This window comes from Rhea americana, unplaced genomic scaffold (genome assembly GCF_003343005.1).
Source record: "Rhea americana isolate MKP2758 unplaced genomic scaffold, rheAme1 scaffold_235, whole genome shotgun sequence".
Lineage (NCBI taxonomy): Eukaryota > Metazoa > Chordata > Aves > Rheiformes > Rheidae > Rhea > Rhea americana.
Window position 1 is genome coordinate 911,189 of NW_028186352.1, and position 18,161 is coordinate 929,349.

The 18,161-nt window shown below is 39.8% G+C and overlaps 1 protein-coding gene across 1 annotated transcript in view; it reads right to left on the minus strand.

Moving 5' to 3' along the window:
• DLG2 (discs large MAGUK scaffold protein 2) overlaps window positions 1–18,161 on the minus strand; it is a 1,005,691-nt gene that overhangs the window by 838,247 nt on the left and 149,283 nt on the right. The window contains exons 6-7 of the mRNA XM_085306235.1: window positions 12,089–12,127; window positions 737–811 (exon numbers count right to left, since the gene is read on the minus strand). Coding sequence (XP_085162361.1) covers window positions 737–811; window positions 12,089–12,127 — 114 coding nt within the window. The remainder of the gene's footprint in view (window positions 1–736; window positions 812–12,088; window positions 12,128–18,161) is intronic.

The window sequence follows — 18,161 nt, forward strand, 5'->3', positions numbered from 1 at the left end:
ATACAGCTTGACTCCAGTTTCTTTTTCCTCTTTAAATATTACTGTGTTCATAGTTAGAAGCAAGTCTCACTGAAATTATCTAATTGGCAGGAGGAGGAATGTCATATATATGACATACATATATGAAAATAAGGGTCATTTCCTATAAATCCAGCAGACTAAAGTTCACTTACTGCCCACTATCCCACTGCACAAATTATTCAACATATTGGTTCATAAAACACTCGTAAACACAAATCTCTTTCTTCTACAGGAATGCGGGAAAAAACAAGATACATCTTCCCTTCCTTGTGTCAGCACCTGAGTCTAGGGACAGCTTGGCTGTTTCTGGCAGACCCTGTGGGAGCTTATGAATGAATTCCCATAAATTATGTCTGTGACCAGACAAAGCTAGCAGACTCCCAGGCATCAGCACAGAGTTAATTGCAGCAATTAACAGTAACTCCATACTCCCTTTGAGCTGGACACCACCATCAAGGACATCATGCTTGTCGCTAATCCCTATTGCTCCATATGGAATGAATTAAATTCCAGAAGAATCTGAACTTCTGAAGGAACCCTGCTAAGCCAATACCCCAACATTTCAACAGCTCTGGCTCACTCTAGCCTTAGGATTTATTTCTATTCTTTCTTTCCCAAATGCACCAAGTATTCATATTTTACACGACGGAGCTGCTCCAAACAGAGACTTACCCTTCAGTCTCTCAAATCTTTGTATTAAAAGGCTCAAACTTACGGTAGCATGCTGAATGGGTATCCAGGCAGGTGTTTCRACTGAGCATTTGTGGGATGGGCATCTGCCATGGCTCTGCTGCAAATAAGTGAAAACGGCATTATACACAACACAATATGTGCTGCAATCCTTAGGTGCAATAGGCTCCATTCCAGATGGAGCACCTAGGCATTTGCTAGTACACATTAAACTTCAAAGTCATTTTTCCATTGTCATGTAAGGGAAATTAGATCTGCAGTTCACAAGATCAAAAAGGCCTCAAAATTTACCCATTAATTTTCTTTTAAAATCCTCAGTTATGCTGGTGAACACAAGCTTCATCCACTCTGAACCCTAACTAATTGCCATCTGGCTTTCCTCAGCGCTGGAACACTTCAGAGAACAACACTGGAGCTTTAGGCAGTAGGCTTTTCTCTCCCTATTTCATGACAGGCCGCATTCTTCCTTTAGGTCCTTTTTGCATCAGTGACAGCTGCAACCTGAACTGCCTCCAGGGCTATTTTTCAGGAGAAGCACATCTATCCCAAATTCTCAGAGTGTGTTTCAGAGCTGAGCAGAATGCACTGCTTGCTCCCCAAATTGGGCACCAGAAAACACACCATAGGGAAACAGAGCAAGTACCAAAAACTCTTGCAGTTCTCTGAAACTTTGCAGGACCAAAAGAGTGAAGGGTTAATTTAAAGTCTAATGTTCCACATGGCAGCGCAAGATGCTACCATCAGGCCTTCAGGCTGATCTTCCTGTAATTTCCCGTTCATTTGCAGTGATTCAATTACATTTTACTGAAGATTTGGAGCCAATCAGAACTAATCACATAGCAGCTTGGGTCAGAGTCCCCGAAGAAAAGTTCAGAATAAATTTTGGTGTCTGCCACCATTACTCTCAGCATTTCACATAAGACTCAAACTATTACTTTGCTGCTTGGAATGGAGGACTTTTGTAATTATGTGTGTTCCTGAAGCTGGATACAATGAAGAAGAAGCTTTTATTTTCATTTAAACCAGGAATATTGTGAGCAACTACAATACACCTTTCTTTTCCCCATGCCAAGAGCAAAGGAGAGCGATCTCTATGGATACTACAGATCGGGTTTCACACTATTTTCAAATTTTGAGTCTGATGTGAGAACATTGACTAATGTAGCCTATTAGTTCTTTGTTCTTTACCTTTACAAAGCAGACATTCATAAAGCTTTGCAATACTAAACACCTTTATAAGGAAAAAAATGTGCATGCCAGTTCCAGTGTTACAGTCCCCAGAATTTCCCCATCTTAAAAATTGACGGTTACTGACCATCAGTATTATTATTATTATATTTTCACACAAGTATCTTTAAGGATTATTCAAAAAAATATAGTTAGTAAGCAAGAATCATTGCACCTTTAGATGAAAGYATTGTTTAAATCGTTTTGAAAAAGTCACCGGTATCACAACAATATCCTGTGGATGTGTGTTATCTCTTGTAAGGACAGGATGAATGCAACAGCAAACTAAGCAATACTATCAAACTAATAAAACTATAAATAAATTTTGATCAAAACCCTGCATGAATTATTGTCAATGCTTTCTTTAACAAGTTTAATCTGTAGTCCAAACCAAGATAAAGGTAAGAAAATTAATAATTTGCTTTGGGCAAGAAACATTTTTAAGAAATATTTTTTTCTGATTGAAAAGCCTGATCTTAGAAAATCACATATCCATGTTTGTGAGGAGACTCCTCACGAAGGCAGAAATTCTTAAAGAAGATACATCCACAGAATAAAGGCTCCAGATCTCAGAGCAGGAGAGGCTAATGTTCTGCTAATCTTCTTGACTCTGAAATTCATAACAAAAATTGTCCTGAGGCCCAGAATCATGAGACACATGCTGCTTATTCAAAGATTAGAGAGACATTGGTAACTCTGGGAATTACTGGAAGGCAGCAGCTCTCCAGAGATCCTGCTGTTCCAACACAAGGGCTATGCCGAGGGTACAGCTGGGCTATGGARTGGCCCACAGAGTTTGGCCTTTCACAGCTGGATATCTGAATTACTGCATTGATATCATGATATTGCACTGGAATTTTCTAAGAAATGCATGCAGCTCAAGGGCTAGGACTGAACACTCTTGCTATAGCTTTTTGCTCTCTGAAAATCACATGTGGTTTAACAGTCACTATTTTTAGTACTTTTGTTTAAAAAGCAATGCTTTTTACAGCTTTCATATCTTACATCTTCTCCCAGTTGAAACAGTTCTAGGATATAAAGTTATATCAACTGCTAATAATGCTCTTCTGCATTAAAATGCTCGTTTTTTTTTCAACAGCCAAAAGCTCTGTGTCACACTTACAGAAACGAACTAAGAAACAATTCATCCCAAAAGGTCAACATTGCATGAAAGCATAGGAAATATGATAAAGCATAGGAGTAAATATGGGGGGGGGGGGTTATTTGTAGGTTGCAGGAGGAATTACCTTCATTGGATTATTACTGCTAGTATTTTCACTGACTTAGTCATTTGGTGAGCACAAGGACTACAAACCCTGGTCCGCCACAACACTAAAAAGTTAAAATCTGTAAACTGATGAAAATCCATCATGTTTAATTATCTTTCTTTAGACAGTCTTCAAGGCAGGACAGAACTATGGTTTGCTTTCTAAATTTACTGATAACTGTATGCAAAAATAATGTCTTGCTCTTTGGAAGAATATATACAAATAAACCATTTCTCTGTCTGAAATGGAAAAAGAGAGGATGCTTCTCCTTAGTTTATGAATAARCAATTTCCACAGTCTTGCTTCACTCCCCTTCTTTGAAGATAGTCAGGGYCCTGCACTACTCAGCTTCACCTGAGACAGTTCCATTGTAGTATCAAACAGTGCTATCCAGGCATAGGTTTTCTCACAGCTTTACAAAATAAACACCTTCAAAAATGCAGTAAGATCTTCAGCTTGTGTGCGTTTTGTACAAAGAAACCTTTGGACACAAAAAAATAAATCGATTATCATCACTAATTMCTACATCAGCCATAGCTTTCTTATGGGATGATGCTTTAAAATCCTGATAGATTGCACACCAAAAATCAATCAGGAAGCAATGAAGTTATAACCAAAATCAGAAAGAGATGCTAACTACCTAGTCAGTTAGAAACAATKAAATTAATTCTCTGGAGGCACTGCAGTGTGCAGTTCACAAACCAGTAAGATGTCTATCAAAAATCCTGAAATACAGGCTACACAGATAACCAGCAGACGTAAAGCACCAACCTCAGAAGATAAAACCAAGGCTGCAAGCCCCTCACATTCTCTATGCCTAATTTCAACATTCCTAGCATGCAACTTTAAGCAAGCTGCTTCTCACCTGCTTCAGTCAAATGTTGAAATAACTGACTGTTATTAGCACTGATTAGAAACAGCAGTATAATATATCATTCCTGGAGTGGTAGTGTCATTTTCAGTGACCTAGCAAGCGTTTCTCATTTTACTGCTTCCAAATATTGAATCAGAAGGCATAAAAAAGAGAGTTTTGTGACACAGATCAACAGAGGTCGCCGGTGAAGAGATGCATCAGCAAGTTCTGGGTAAAATTTCAAGGCGTAATTCTTCTTTTGTGATGCTATGATCAACCATCGTGATTGCCAGAGGCATTTGGGGAGGTTGCGAGAGCAAATATGTAGGTTTTTGCTAATTATTCCTAGGCAGGGAAAGATTCCAACATTGCCAGCAACATCAAATTTTGAAGGCCACGTTTTGCCTAACATGACTGTGGCCCGACATGGAAGCAGATMTTCTCTCTATGACAAAAGACAGAAGACATTCAGGACCGCTTACTCAGGGCTGGATGAACTGTAGCACCCTTTAAGATCTAACTCAGTTCTTTTTCAGGGAAGATATTGGTGATCAGWGTTAAAAGCAATCACAGGTAAAATTCTCTTTGTATGTATTAGAGTGGCCAAGAATATGATTTGCAAATTATATGCAAATCCTTGATTCAGGTCTCCAGTAGCAAAAGTCACTGAATTCAAATCCAGTGGAACATACTTATCTACTTCTACACATTCTCAAAAATAATCTTCTCTGATGATTCTCTGGGGAAATTAAAATTGTAGATCTCAACAAGAGGTCTCAGATTGCATAAAATATAATCACATACTAGTCAGTACCACTGACCTAATGTTTCAGTCATAAATATCCATTGCCTTCCCCTTGACTGCACACATCTTCTCATTATTTCAGAAGCCTTGGATAAGGTGAAGAGAGAAGGAAACTTGCATGGTAGTAGCAAACAAATTAAAATACAAAAGAAACTCATGTTTATGTTGAAGGTGCATGCTAAAAGGCCCGTCTTTTCTGCTTTCAGTGCCACTTAGACATTGTAAAGAATCCATTTGGTCAGTCYCAACTACGTGAAATGCGTAAAAATGCATTCACGTTGGTGATAGGATAGTATCTTACCACCTCTGCCCTCAGACTACTAGAGAAGAGGATGTATAGCTGTACTATCACCAAGAAACACTGCTATTTTTTGAGGCAAGATCAGGCTGTCCTGCTCCTTATCTTCCACCTTTCCTTATGTGTGCAGCTCTCTACTGCTATGCAGTAATATTAAGCTCTAACCACATCTGCCTTAATAGCTAATTGAACATTTTTTTTACTCAGTTTATAGAGCTGTTCATAGATTTATGAAACAAATCACCCTTCTTCCTTCACAGTTAAAACCAATCTCAATAAAGACATCTCTCTGAGATCAGCAAATTATAATCTAATGAAATCTATTGAAAATTTCAGTTGCACTAAACAAGGTCAATGCTTGGAAGAAACGAAATGTCACTCAGAAATAGAGATCAAAGTAATTTCCTTCTATTCCTGCTGCTACCATAGAGACCAAGGGAGGGGAAAGAGGGGGAAGAAGAGATTTAACAGACTTAATTCTTCCTGAAATTTATAATTAACTACAAGGGAAAAGGGACAATTACCATATTTCTAAAGAATAAAGGAGAAAAAAGTTGAGCTTTTGACAAGATATAATTACAAGACATTATATATGCAATGCACATTGGCTTGTTCTGTGTAATTTTCTTGAGACACCCCCCAAAAATGTTTTTTTCCTAGAAAAGACAACACATGTCTCATCAGTTTGCATTCATAATGTTTGAAATCCAAAAGCCAGAGGCTTATAATAATTGTTCCAAAATTTAACATTTGTAAATAAAGACTTGAAATAAATACTCAGTTATACTCCCCATCTGTCTATCATCTATGACTATATTCCCTAGCTAAGATAAATGGTAATCAATGAAAAGGATCCTCCTGCTCTTCCAAGACTGTAGTTTAGCCAGCAGCCTACTCACAGTCATCAAAGCTGTCCTCAAGTACCACTTCAGAGTAGAGTTAACTAAATTACATGTAAATTGCATGGATTCAGCACTATTACACTTTTAGGATCTGGCAGGAAAACACCACAGTTTGAAGAGCTCATCAGGACCTAATAATGAGTATAGAAAAAGATTTTGATTTTAGCTAAATATGAATCTCTGGGGGGGAAATCATTATGATTCCTTTGTTTTGGGTTTGTTATAGCCTGGAAATTCAGCAAAAAAACTTAGCTACCCAATTTATGATTTTAAATAATGATTCAAAAYCCTGAAGTACTGCAAAGAAAAAACAACAAATGTTGCCCAGATTCATTTAGCACTATTAACAATATGTGTACACATAGAAATGTGGTTATTTTTTGTTTCCTATCCAGCTAAATTTAAGTCAGATCTTCATCTAATGTAGCTGTCTAAAGCTAGCTACKGGTTTTGGCGAGATTATACCAGTTTACAACACCTGAAACACTGAGTCAACWTCCGTATTTATACCATGCCTTACCATCTCCTAATTTTGTGATTAACTATACAAGCAGCCTCTCAAACATAAATAGCTCCTCCTGTAGGAAATCCCATATAATAAGTTGAACCTCACCATCCAGGAATAGTTTTTTTATTCTCTCTATTGATTTTTTGGTACTAATRTAATTGGAAAAAAGCAGGCCTATTTTCTTCAGTAAGACTTATTACGAAAGTACTTGGTCATAAATAAATACTGTAAGGACTGGTTATTTACATTAGCATTAGGTTACTGAAAGAGATAATCCARCTTAATCTCACAGCAGATTCACCTATGTAAAGTGAGACCAATAACTGAGATGCAGTCTGTAGGGCTGCTCTGCAGCTCCAGCAGATGGCTAGAGGATGTAACCTGATTTACTATTCTGTTCTTCTCTGAATACCTTGCGATGAGCTTGGTACTGCGCTAGATCAGGGAGGCTGAAACAGTCAGGCCAGGCCAGGGGTATGAGCCTCATTTTTCCCCTCATTCTTCCATTCTTCATCCACGTTCTAAATAAGCCCTTTGGATCTCTATTGGCTAAATGAAAAATGAGTTTCCTACAGGGACACAAAATTTGGCCCTACCTCTCCTGAGTTCAGCACACTATTGATGGGGATTTATAATGATATGTTTAACGCAGACCAGCTGGCAGTTTCAAAATTAACTAGTCCAGCCACAGATTCTACTCAGTCAGACTTACAGTGATGCTGCTGAGAAGGATGAGCTCGGAAATTTGCCCTGCCTTCCATGCTGGGATTATGGAGAAAGGAAAGCTAATGCTGACAAAATACCTGCCTAGGAGGTGCATATTTTATAACTCTCTATGATTCTGCTTCAGAATGGCATAGCTCTGCTTAAATCCTCACTTCATGCTACAAAGTGGGGTGGTGAGTGTGTGGAGTGGGAGAGGCCTACTCAAGTTAATTAAACAGTCATACTATACCCAAGTATAAACCAGATATTGGTCTGGTACTGGAAAGCAGTAGTTTATTATTTTCCACAGTCACTGCCTGTATTGAGACTTCTGCTAGCACATGTCAGGGTTTTGCCTTGAGTGTATACCTTGGTCTCTCCTGTTCTAAATACATTGCCAGATCAGTGGAATAATATATGATAGACAGATGTTACTGCCTCCTGGCAAATTGGCCAGTCAGAACTGAACATGATCAACTTTGGGTATGTTTTATAAATCCTTACAAAGGGTGCTACAGGGACAGCCATAAARAGAGAGTTATTGCTAATTTTCCAAACTAGAACAGAGTTTTAAGAAAAAGGAAAAGCAAAAATAGCCCAACGTCTTCAATAATCCTGCAGTAAAACTTACAGTTCTAAGCAAACCAGGGCTCACTTCTGTGAATGATGGAAAGTTCATGTAATAGCTATACCTCCAGTAYGGAAACCTAACTATTGTAGAATGGACCAGGTCTTCCATTAACTATAAAAAATTAAATAGACATGTTCATTTCTCCATTCATATGAATAATGACTTCTTCATTTAATTCTCTGGTCCCAGGGAGGTCAGTCACGCTTGAATTAAACATGGAACCTATGTAGTGCATAAGGAGGCTTAAACCACTATAAAGAGTTAAATTGAAGCTGACAATAAGAACCTTTACAGAGTAACTTTTGTAGGATTTTCAACATTTGGACCACCAGCGCTTATTTTGGTAGCTAACAAAACCAACATGGTCAACCTGRGCATTCTGCCCAAGGTCTGAAGGAAGCCAATTTACAAGCTAGAAGAACACAGGTTCACATGGAAATTAGCATTGCCAKTTCTCAGTGCTACAAAATCAGGAGTCAGTGTAGCAAACAAGAAGTGATTTCAGTTTGGCAAATATATATATATATTTTAATTTGTGTGTACTCTCTGAGTCTTCAGTGTACATTTGCTTCATCTTTGCAAGCTCCTCTCAAAGCACASTAACTTTTAAATGATCATTTGACTCTAATAACAGTGGTTTTAAGCAAAACCACAAAATTCACCTCCTAAACAAAACAAGTGACGCCATTGATAACCATCATTGACAAATTTAGTCCCTTTACTTATATTAAGGATAATAAAACATTAGACTAGATTGCCAAGGAAGTTTTGAAAATGCTATCATTAAAGAAGATTTTATCCCTGCCTGACTAGACAGCCCATTGCGTTTTTACTCGATTCGTTTTTTATTGGTGCTATGATTGCCAAGTTGCAAGTATCAAAAAACCTGAATATGACACCTTGCAATCATGAGATTTAAAAATCCAAAATTATATTGTGGCTTCTCTTCATTTGTCTTCTGGGTTTTAAACCTTTAGAGTGTACACCTCTGAGTTAACCTGAATTAATTACAAGGACCAGAAGAGGTTTTTTGGAGTGAAAAGCTATCTGACAGCAAGAGTGGGGAGGGGTTCAGCAAAGAAGCCCCTATTATTGTGAAGCTTGTTTGGCAACATAGAGGTATCTATTTTCTTTTCCGCCAACTGTAGCTACTGTTGTATTCGTAATCCTCCAAAGGGCACAAGGAAGGAAGGAGATCTGATCGCCAGGGGAGAGGACAGCATGTTGCCTCTAACTATTGGGAGGCACAGTGGGAATGTTCTTCTTCTTCAAAACCTCCTGATTCACCTGCTGAGAYGAAGTCTTGACCTGAACTTTTATTTATACTGAATTCTTCCTAAAGATAGAATAATGCCATGAAATAATGTGCTTTATGGAAGCAAGAAACAAAGAAATCACACCAGGGGCATGATCAATTATAATAATCCATATAAAGTCATCTCAGACTGATTCAGCATTTGTTAAGTCCTGGGTTCAGAAACACATGAAAATATCAAGGAAATAAAAACATGGAGGAAGAATTTATACAAGCGAATATCTTAAATCTATCTGAGACATATCTTACATTTTGACAAAAAAAATGTCAGTAGGAATTAAAATGAATTCCTTATGTACCTCCTGAAGTCTTATTAGATGGCTTCTTCCACAATATAAAATAGAGGTCAAAACAGGCTTGCTGGATCCATTGTACATAATCTGCAAGGGCATATTCACTCCACCACAGTATTTATGTCACTTTCTATAGACTGCAAATGCTGCAAATTCCAGAGTAAATGTACTGGCCATGTGTTACAAATGTCAACTTTTTAACCAGTGTTCATATTTTGCAGTTTAAATAGCATTCGTCTTTTACTTCCTTTGTATTATTTACAAGATCTGAAGAATAAAAGTGATATATTTGCTCTCTGTTGACATTAAGATCCATTTTTCCAAGAATGGGAGTGGCAATTATTTGCACAAATCAGCCAAATGGATATTTAAATAAAGATAATTACCAGATCTGAGGCCAAAAATGACCATGCTATTGTACTGTAGAATTCATATTTATTCAAGTAAATTTTAAAATAAATCCCAAATGTATTCAAATCGGCTTCCATTAGGCTGGTGAAAACTGGTAATAAACTGATGTGATAAAAATGTTGTAGGTCTGAAGGAAACAGAGTTACTCCAACACACACTGAACCAAGTAGGAGCACATTATGGATCAATATATCACAAAGTCACTGGTGCAGCTATTTCCATACGACACCAAAACAAGACAAGGAAATCACCTGTAATTTATGTGGCTTCAAGCCTTTGCAATATGAAAGTGCTCTGAGACTGATTTTTGCTGTCATCCAGCTCATTTGTACCCAATAATRCGGTGCCCTCACGTGCATCCAGGTGGTAGGTGCCCCGTAACCCACCACCAGCAAAGACTGCGTATCTTAGCCTGAACATTCGGGGTTCGTACGCTTSACTTGCCGCCCAGTCCACCCATTCAGCAGCAGGCTGAGGATGTAGAAAAGCTGGGAGGAAAACCACTGCGGCTAGATGGAGCTGGAAGCCCTGCTCAGGGCGGACGCCGCGCAGAGACAGCGTGGAGACCGTACGTGTTACTGCCCCGAAGACCCTAGGGGAACGTTCAATAGACACGTTCACCACCAATTCTGAAGCAAGGGGAGCAGGGTCTCTTGCTGTAAAGCCAGGCACGGCGCCAGCCTCTTCTCCCCGTGATTCCAGATTGGAAGCGGGCTCATTCCCCTCACCCAAATCCAGTCRCTACCCACATCCTCGCCACGCTCGCCAGGCCAAAGACGGTCGTGACCGCGGGTCCCCCCCACAGYGCCGGGGACCGAGCAGTAATAGAGCTCACCGCAGCTTTATTTTCAGCTTCCCTTTACCGCGGACCGGCAGCCTCAGCGTGTACAAACTGGAGGCGCCAGCCTGGATGAGGCGCCGCCGCGGCTCGGCGCCATCTTTTGCCCTGCGCGTGGGCCCCCCCCCCCCCCCCCCCCGCGGCTCGGCGCCATCTTTTGCCCTGCGCGTGGGTCCCCCCCCCAAACCCAGCTGGACCGGTGAGATCCAGAACGATCCGGAACGATCYGGAACGAGCGGGAGGTGAAGGAGGTGGCTCTCGCCTGTGGCCGCCTTCGCCTCCGAGGGCGGTGACAGCCCGCAGCTGCCTCATCCCTATGCCCCCGCCACGTTCAAAACTTTGAAAAACTCCACAGAAACGACCGAATTCAGCAAAGCCAAACCGGAGCGGGGAGCCACGGTGCCAAACTTCAGCGTCCTGACTTACCCCCGCAACAGCTCCGTATAAATACCAACGCCATGTGCGAATCCTGTCACAAACATGTGGTGATCTGCCTCTCCCGTAGCAACAGGAAAGGAGTTCCCCGCTCATCTCCCCCGTCCGTTTAATTTTAAGCGAGTTTGCTAAGTTTGAGGACGTCCCCGGGAATCCTGGGGCTTATCCTTACCTCAGAGCTTTACCTCGGGCAGTGTCCTTAACCACCGAGCCCTTCGCCTGCCGTGGCTGTGGTGGATAACGAACCTTTTACACGCATGTTTGGAACGAGTTATTTGGAGGGACCTTTCCCAAACAGTAAGGTTGGACCCAACACCAGTTTAAAAGCGCTGAATCGTGGCCGAGGCATTTTTATTTTTCAGGCCTAGAGGTGCAAAGCAAGCTGTGGGGGTTTTTTCCCCCCCAAAAAAGACACAATAAGCCACAGAAACTTGTATCTCTCCAATCAGGAACACCATGACTATCTAAACTACATCTGATTGGCCTCTTTAAAATGCTAGGAGTCATATAATGTCCCCATATTTTTGTATTCTATAGTTTATAGAATAAACTGGTATGATACGCTGAGAAAATATGTGCATTATACCATGTATTCTGAAACTGTTCCAGTAGCTGGAGATATTAATAGACACAAGCATAGGCTAAGATAAAACATGAAATCATTTTCCTTTTGCTAGTAAAAATAAGTAAATTATGTATCATTTAGGAAGTGCTATAGAAGCAGACTGCATGATCTTCAGAAAAAGAGAACAAAATGCTCACTGAAGCGAAGCTTATTTATCACTTTATCTTGCAACCTGACACAGTACATGCTCAATCTATTTAATTACAGGAACGGAAAAACATCAGAAAGATTTGTACACATAACAGCAATGTTTCCAGTCCTACCTTGGTCGTGACAATGCACAGACAATCCATTCTGTAAATCTCCACGGGAGTATATGTAAATCATAAAAACAAATCAGCAAGGGTGAGGAAAGGCTTTTTGAACAGCATGAACAGAACCGGAGGCTTGAATCTGCACAGCCTGCTTTTCCAAGTGGGGCCCTCATAAGAAACTCGAGTCCTCCTCCACAATGCTAAAGGCAGTCATGATGCTCACAGGGATCAGAAAACCCACTAGAAATCGTCTCAAGCAAAACTTCCAGGTGGCTTATCAGGCTTGATTGCTGCATTGTTCAATCTGTGATCAAAATACTCTGTTGAATAGTATGCAGCGCTCTAAATGGGAAGATGAGAACCACAACAAGCACAAAAGAGCAAAAGCATCACATTTCAGCTCTGGCTCTCGTTTCACTATTCTGATCTGCTGTTTCAGTATACCCATAAGATTTCCTTTGCCAAGTCTCTCTCTCTCTCTCCTCTCTCTCCTCTCTCTCTCTCTCTCTCTCTCTCTGCTTCCCTGTCTTTTTTTTCTCCCCCCTCTCTCTCTCCCTCTCCCTCCTCTTTTCTACCAACTCCGAGCAGGCACAACACATACAACTATCTGGCCCATCTATCAAAGCACTGTCACTTCTCTGCCAAAACAACTGCTTTTGGTTGTAAGGGTTTTTATTAAGAGCATGATTCCTACAAGCGTATATTACTTGAAGTGCATGATTGAAACATTAAGGTGTATGCGATAGCTCATGCGTCACATCTACAATCACTCAGAATTACTAGGTCAGACTCTGATTCAGGAAGTGAATATAAATAACAGCTGGATAAGGAGAACTTTCAGAAAGTATAAAAAAAACAGTCGAGGAAAAAACAGCAATTGCAGATTTATACATGCACGCAGCTCTGTGAAGCACAACGATATATTTTACGATCCATAGAAAAAAAAACACACTATATATATTATACAAAGGTGGAGAGGTGCATCCTTTTTCCACCTATGAAAAATACATCAAAATTTTAATTAAAAGAGTTCACCCCAAATAGCAGAGTTTAAAAACTCCTTAAGCTCTCTCCCAAACTTTTTCTGCCTCTTTGACAGATCCACAGACTTAACTTATTTTATGTTAGGTATCCTTTACTAAGAGTTTCATAAATCTTAAGAAAACTTTTTAACCCCCGAATCCCTAAACCCCTACCTTTCTTGCAGTGATGCTGGTGCAGAGCTTGCCTTTCAGGTGTCTTACATGAATCATTCTGAGTTAAAAAGCTTACTGTCAGCTCTTAAAGTTGTCCCTCTCTTACAGATAGAGAAAGAGAGAGAGCAGAGAAAGAGGGAGGGAGAGAAAAAGAGACACAGAAGTAGAAAGATATGTAAAATGAAAGCTCTGGCCAAAGAGAGAGGAAAATCAATGCTCCTATTCACTGGAAAAAAAAATACAGCCAACTGGACTGTTGACAGCAACAAGAGGAAACGTCTAGACACCCATACATTACAATTCACCTTTTCAACACACTGGACAGCACAATTCCCCCGGGGTGCTTTGCTGAGGATCTCTCATTCTCTCTCAGAGCTAAAATATGTTTTCAATAAAATAAGCCGTTTCGAGAAAATAAAAAGATATTTAAGAATCATCTCTCTTCCATAAATTACTTGGGTTATAACCCTAATATTCTCATGATTGCTAAAGCAGCAAGAGGTTCAGTAAATGACACACATTATTTTGCCAAAATGAGGTCACTGCTACCAAAGTTACAAAATCCATAGTGAATCAGATATGTGGTCAGAGAGCAACCAACCCTCCCCCAACTATTAAAGTCTTGGAGGATATAACATCTTAAAGAGAAACTCTCCAGAGCACTTATGATTTTGTCTAAAGCTTTAACTCACTCCGAGCAACCTCATGTGTGCAAAACAAACTTGATTTGTATTTACACACTGCAGAGGAACCTACATGTTTTCTCCCTGCTGTTCTTTACTCCAGTAGCCAAACAGTCAGACAATTTTATTAAGCTACAGATTATATGAATCATGGAACTTTTCAAACATCCTTCAAGTCACTACCAATTAACTGTCCACTGAACAGCTAATTAATTCATTAAGATGATCTAACCAAAGCCATGCTTGTGTTCTGGGTATGATAGAGTAAAAGGGAGTCCAGTCAAATCTGTAATCAGGGGAGATTTTAACACTTAAATGTAAAACCTCCAACAATTCCTTCCCTTGTTCTCTGATTCAAGCTGATCTAGTAAGGTGTGAAATATTTCCACACAAGTAATTACTTAATGACTTGGTTGTAAAATTTCATATCATACTACAAGTTGGCAGATGGGGGTATATTTTCAAACAGCTCTCCAAGGGCATGATCTGTAAATGTTTCTATTTGCAAGTAGCTCTACTCCAGTGAGTTCCTCACAGTGAATTCATGATCCTATTTACAGTTTTTATGAAAAACAGTGGGTATGAACTATTTGAGATTGCTTATGTGAGCAACATGACTTGAGTGTGTGTTTTGGAAAACCAGGCTTTATGAGTGTACCCCAAAGTTTCCTTCTGCAGCCTAGTTTTGGGGTGTAAATTCTGCACTAAATCCTATGCCATCACCTCCTTCTGTAAAATGCTGCAGTCAGCATTTAGGCAGGATTTGCCTGTGTACTACCCAAGYTGAGTACATCGTTAAGTGGTGGACCCCCAGAAATACAGCCACGTACATTTTACCATCAGAATCTCCAGAGGAGATCTATGCTTTTGGGGGCAGAGACCACAACACCATCCTTCCACAGGCTCGTTATGACTGTCAGGGGTCTTGGTCACAGTTTCTAAAATACGTCTGTCAATGACTACACAAAGCAGTGACTCTGGTACCATAGCATGGTAGTAGATGACTGACTCAATGGGCAAGGATACAATCTGTTGTTTTCTCTAACTTTCCATTCCTAATGCAAAACAGCTTCCAGCACTGGATTTTTTATTACATCAGATATAGCAGGGGTATTAGAGAACAACAGTAAAGAAACAATGAAATCTTTGGGCCGTAACACAAATGGTGCAGTTGCTCCATTTTCTTCCTCCAACCAATGGATGGTTTTTCCATTCACTTTGTCTCCACAAACATTTTTGAATTCTTCGAGCTGCTTTCCCCTTCATTACCAACATCCCCTTCTTCCCTAATTTTTGAAGATCATTTTGATGCTTATTTGTAGTTTTTCTCTGCTCTTCCAACCTTGATGTTATTTGTAAATATGATTATGATTGAAATGCACTCTACAATGACTTGACCCAAAAAACAAGCAAATTAAGAAACAGCCATCTGGGGTGAAAAGAGATGATTTATAGTTGCTTGTGTAGTTGATTTAGATGGCCAAAAATATCCTTTGGGATGAGYGCTGACTCTCAGGAAGCCTTAATACAGGAAGAATAACAACTACTTCCCACTGTGATACCAGTGGCTCTGCAGACCAGCATATGAGAACCTCTTAGCTAGGTGACCGCTTCCTTCTACTCTAATCCTACTAAGATCTCCTATTAAATCACACAACTGGAGATACATGGTAGAAATGTGATGTCTGTATAAAACAATAGTGTAGACTGGACAATTTAATGTTCCTTTCTGGCCTTAAAAACCTTAATTTACTGTATCCAGGTATTTCTTCCACTTGTATAACCAAAGCATAGGAATTAATTTAGAACCAGAGCCTGTACATCCAATTGAAGTGAATATTTTGTAAAAGTGAGCTTGTGTAAAACCAGAAACAATAAGGATTTCACGATCTTTTAAAATCTTTCATGACACTGCTTTTTAAAAATTCTTTAGAATTTTTTTGAAACCCAGATATTATGCTGCAAAGAACAGTAAAGAGAAATTGATTRTTTATAAAAGCAAAACTAATTTCATTATTACCTCTAATTCAAGAACCAGAAATTGAAAAAAGTACTATAAACACTATATAACATATACTTAAGAAAGGAGGCATCTACCAGACTGTTAACACAGCCTTAGTAATGTCAACATTTTGCAAATTTACCCAGTGACTGTTTAGAGCTCTAAGCACCTACACAGAGAACACACAAACAAACGCATCCTCTTACAAGTGTGAAGAAAGATTTATTTTCTCCTAATGGATCTTAAATTGTGTACTGTGGAGTACTTGTTGATGGTATCAAATTGCCAGTCATTCACATGAGGTTAGCTTCTCCTTCTTGTTTTCAGGTCCTATATTGCACCCAAACAAACTACAAATATATTAAATACTTTCCTGATTACTTCTCTCCTAGGAGGGCAATTGATGTAGTTATGAAATTATGTCTCTTATAGTCAGAGCTCATTTATACTGAACCCAATTTCGTTTACACTCAAACTCAATTCCAGCTAAGTTGCTGTGCATCACAACTGGTTAGTTGGTAGGTCACAACTGGGAAAAAGTTATCTGAGTAATTGTATGCTAGAAAGGACATACTCATGAGACAGGCTCTCTATTAGGATTGTTTTGTGCAAAAAAAATGAGGAATTACTAATTTAGCACATCCTCGTGGTTTATATATTCAAAGTCTAAGACTTAATAAGATATGGAGTCAGGAACTATACTACAAATGAAATGTCAGAATAAATCCTGCTTCAGCCACAAAGAGAAGTTAATACAAATTCCAGAAGGCGTCAAGTTCTGCATACTTTACTTGCTGAGAATTTTAATGCAGTTCCCAGGCCGAACCAGTGGCCCATGAGTGCTAGTGTTAATTTAAAGAGCAAGAGATTAGCTATTCTGCCTCTTCTGACTGCAGCAGCCCTAACAGCAGTGCAGCTGCAACCAACCTAGGGTTCATGAGAGTCTCAGGCAGAAGTTAAAGCAAGAACGACTCCTTTCTCCCATACAAAACAAAGTTCATTGCTGTTTAGTACAATCAATGTTGGCCTGGAGCCCTAGCCAATTTTTCTAGCTAGTAGCTTTATCCGTGAAAAGAAATAGATAATTTTCTTTTCCATAGGGTATCATAGGTCTCAGTTCAACCAGACCTGGCTGTTCTGAAGCCTGCAGATAGACAGTAAAATAGGCATAGGAGAAGTGAACACTAAGCATGCAGCTCCTTTCCTTCAGCACAAAGAGTCAGCACCTGGAGGAGCCACTTTAGCCCCAGGCTCAACAGCTGCCAAAGTTTCTTTTCTGCTCCACATCTGTGGACAGGATTCCTTCTCTTCCTGCCCCAAGCAGGTGACCAGTATCTGCTTTTATTCAGTACATGGGAGCTTAAACCAGCTTAGACAATCCCATGCTACCCCAGCGCTCAGAGAAGAATTAAAAAATGATGTCTGTCTTCTAATGGAAAATATGCACTTTGGAGGACAACTGTGTGCGGTTTGCCTCAGAAGGTGCTCAGGAAACTAGGTTGGCCACCTCCCTTCCTCTCCAGAAATCAGTGTAATTATCAGATGACAGGATAATTCAGGGTGGGAAGGACCTCAAGGGGCTTCTAGTCCAACCTAGTCTAGCTTAGCAGGCTCAGCAATGAGGTCCAGTCAGGTTATCCTGGGCTTTATCGAGTCTTGTCTTGAAAATCTCCAAGGATGAGGACTGCACAACATCTCTAATAGTCCCTTTCCCACACTCCTCAYCGCTTGAAAGGCCCGAGAGAATTGCTGGGAGTGGAGTGTGAATGTAGGGCTGTAGGAAGCACACATTTACAATCACGAGCTGCGGAGCAGAGRGTATAGAAAGGTCCTTGAGCCATCCTACAGTTCTGAAAGGCCTTAGATAAACTAGCCCTTTGAAAACGCTGCAGCCTTTAATATAAAATTTCTGTCTAATATTTCATGTATCTATTATATCCCATACAAAGCCATAACTGTTTTCTTCTGCCTCCCCAAATCCCTTTTTCAGAATGAAACAAAAGTGCTTCAGTTAAATATGCTACACTAGCTTTATGTGGGCTAGGATGCTCAGCAGTAGAAACACACAGTACTTAAGGGCAATACTTCCTGAAGTGGCTCTCAGCTCTTAAAATCCATGGTGAATTAAGAGTTCTTTTTAATTCTTGAGCATTCTGCCTGGGGAAGTAAATCTAAGACCCAAATGATCATCAGCAACTACA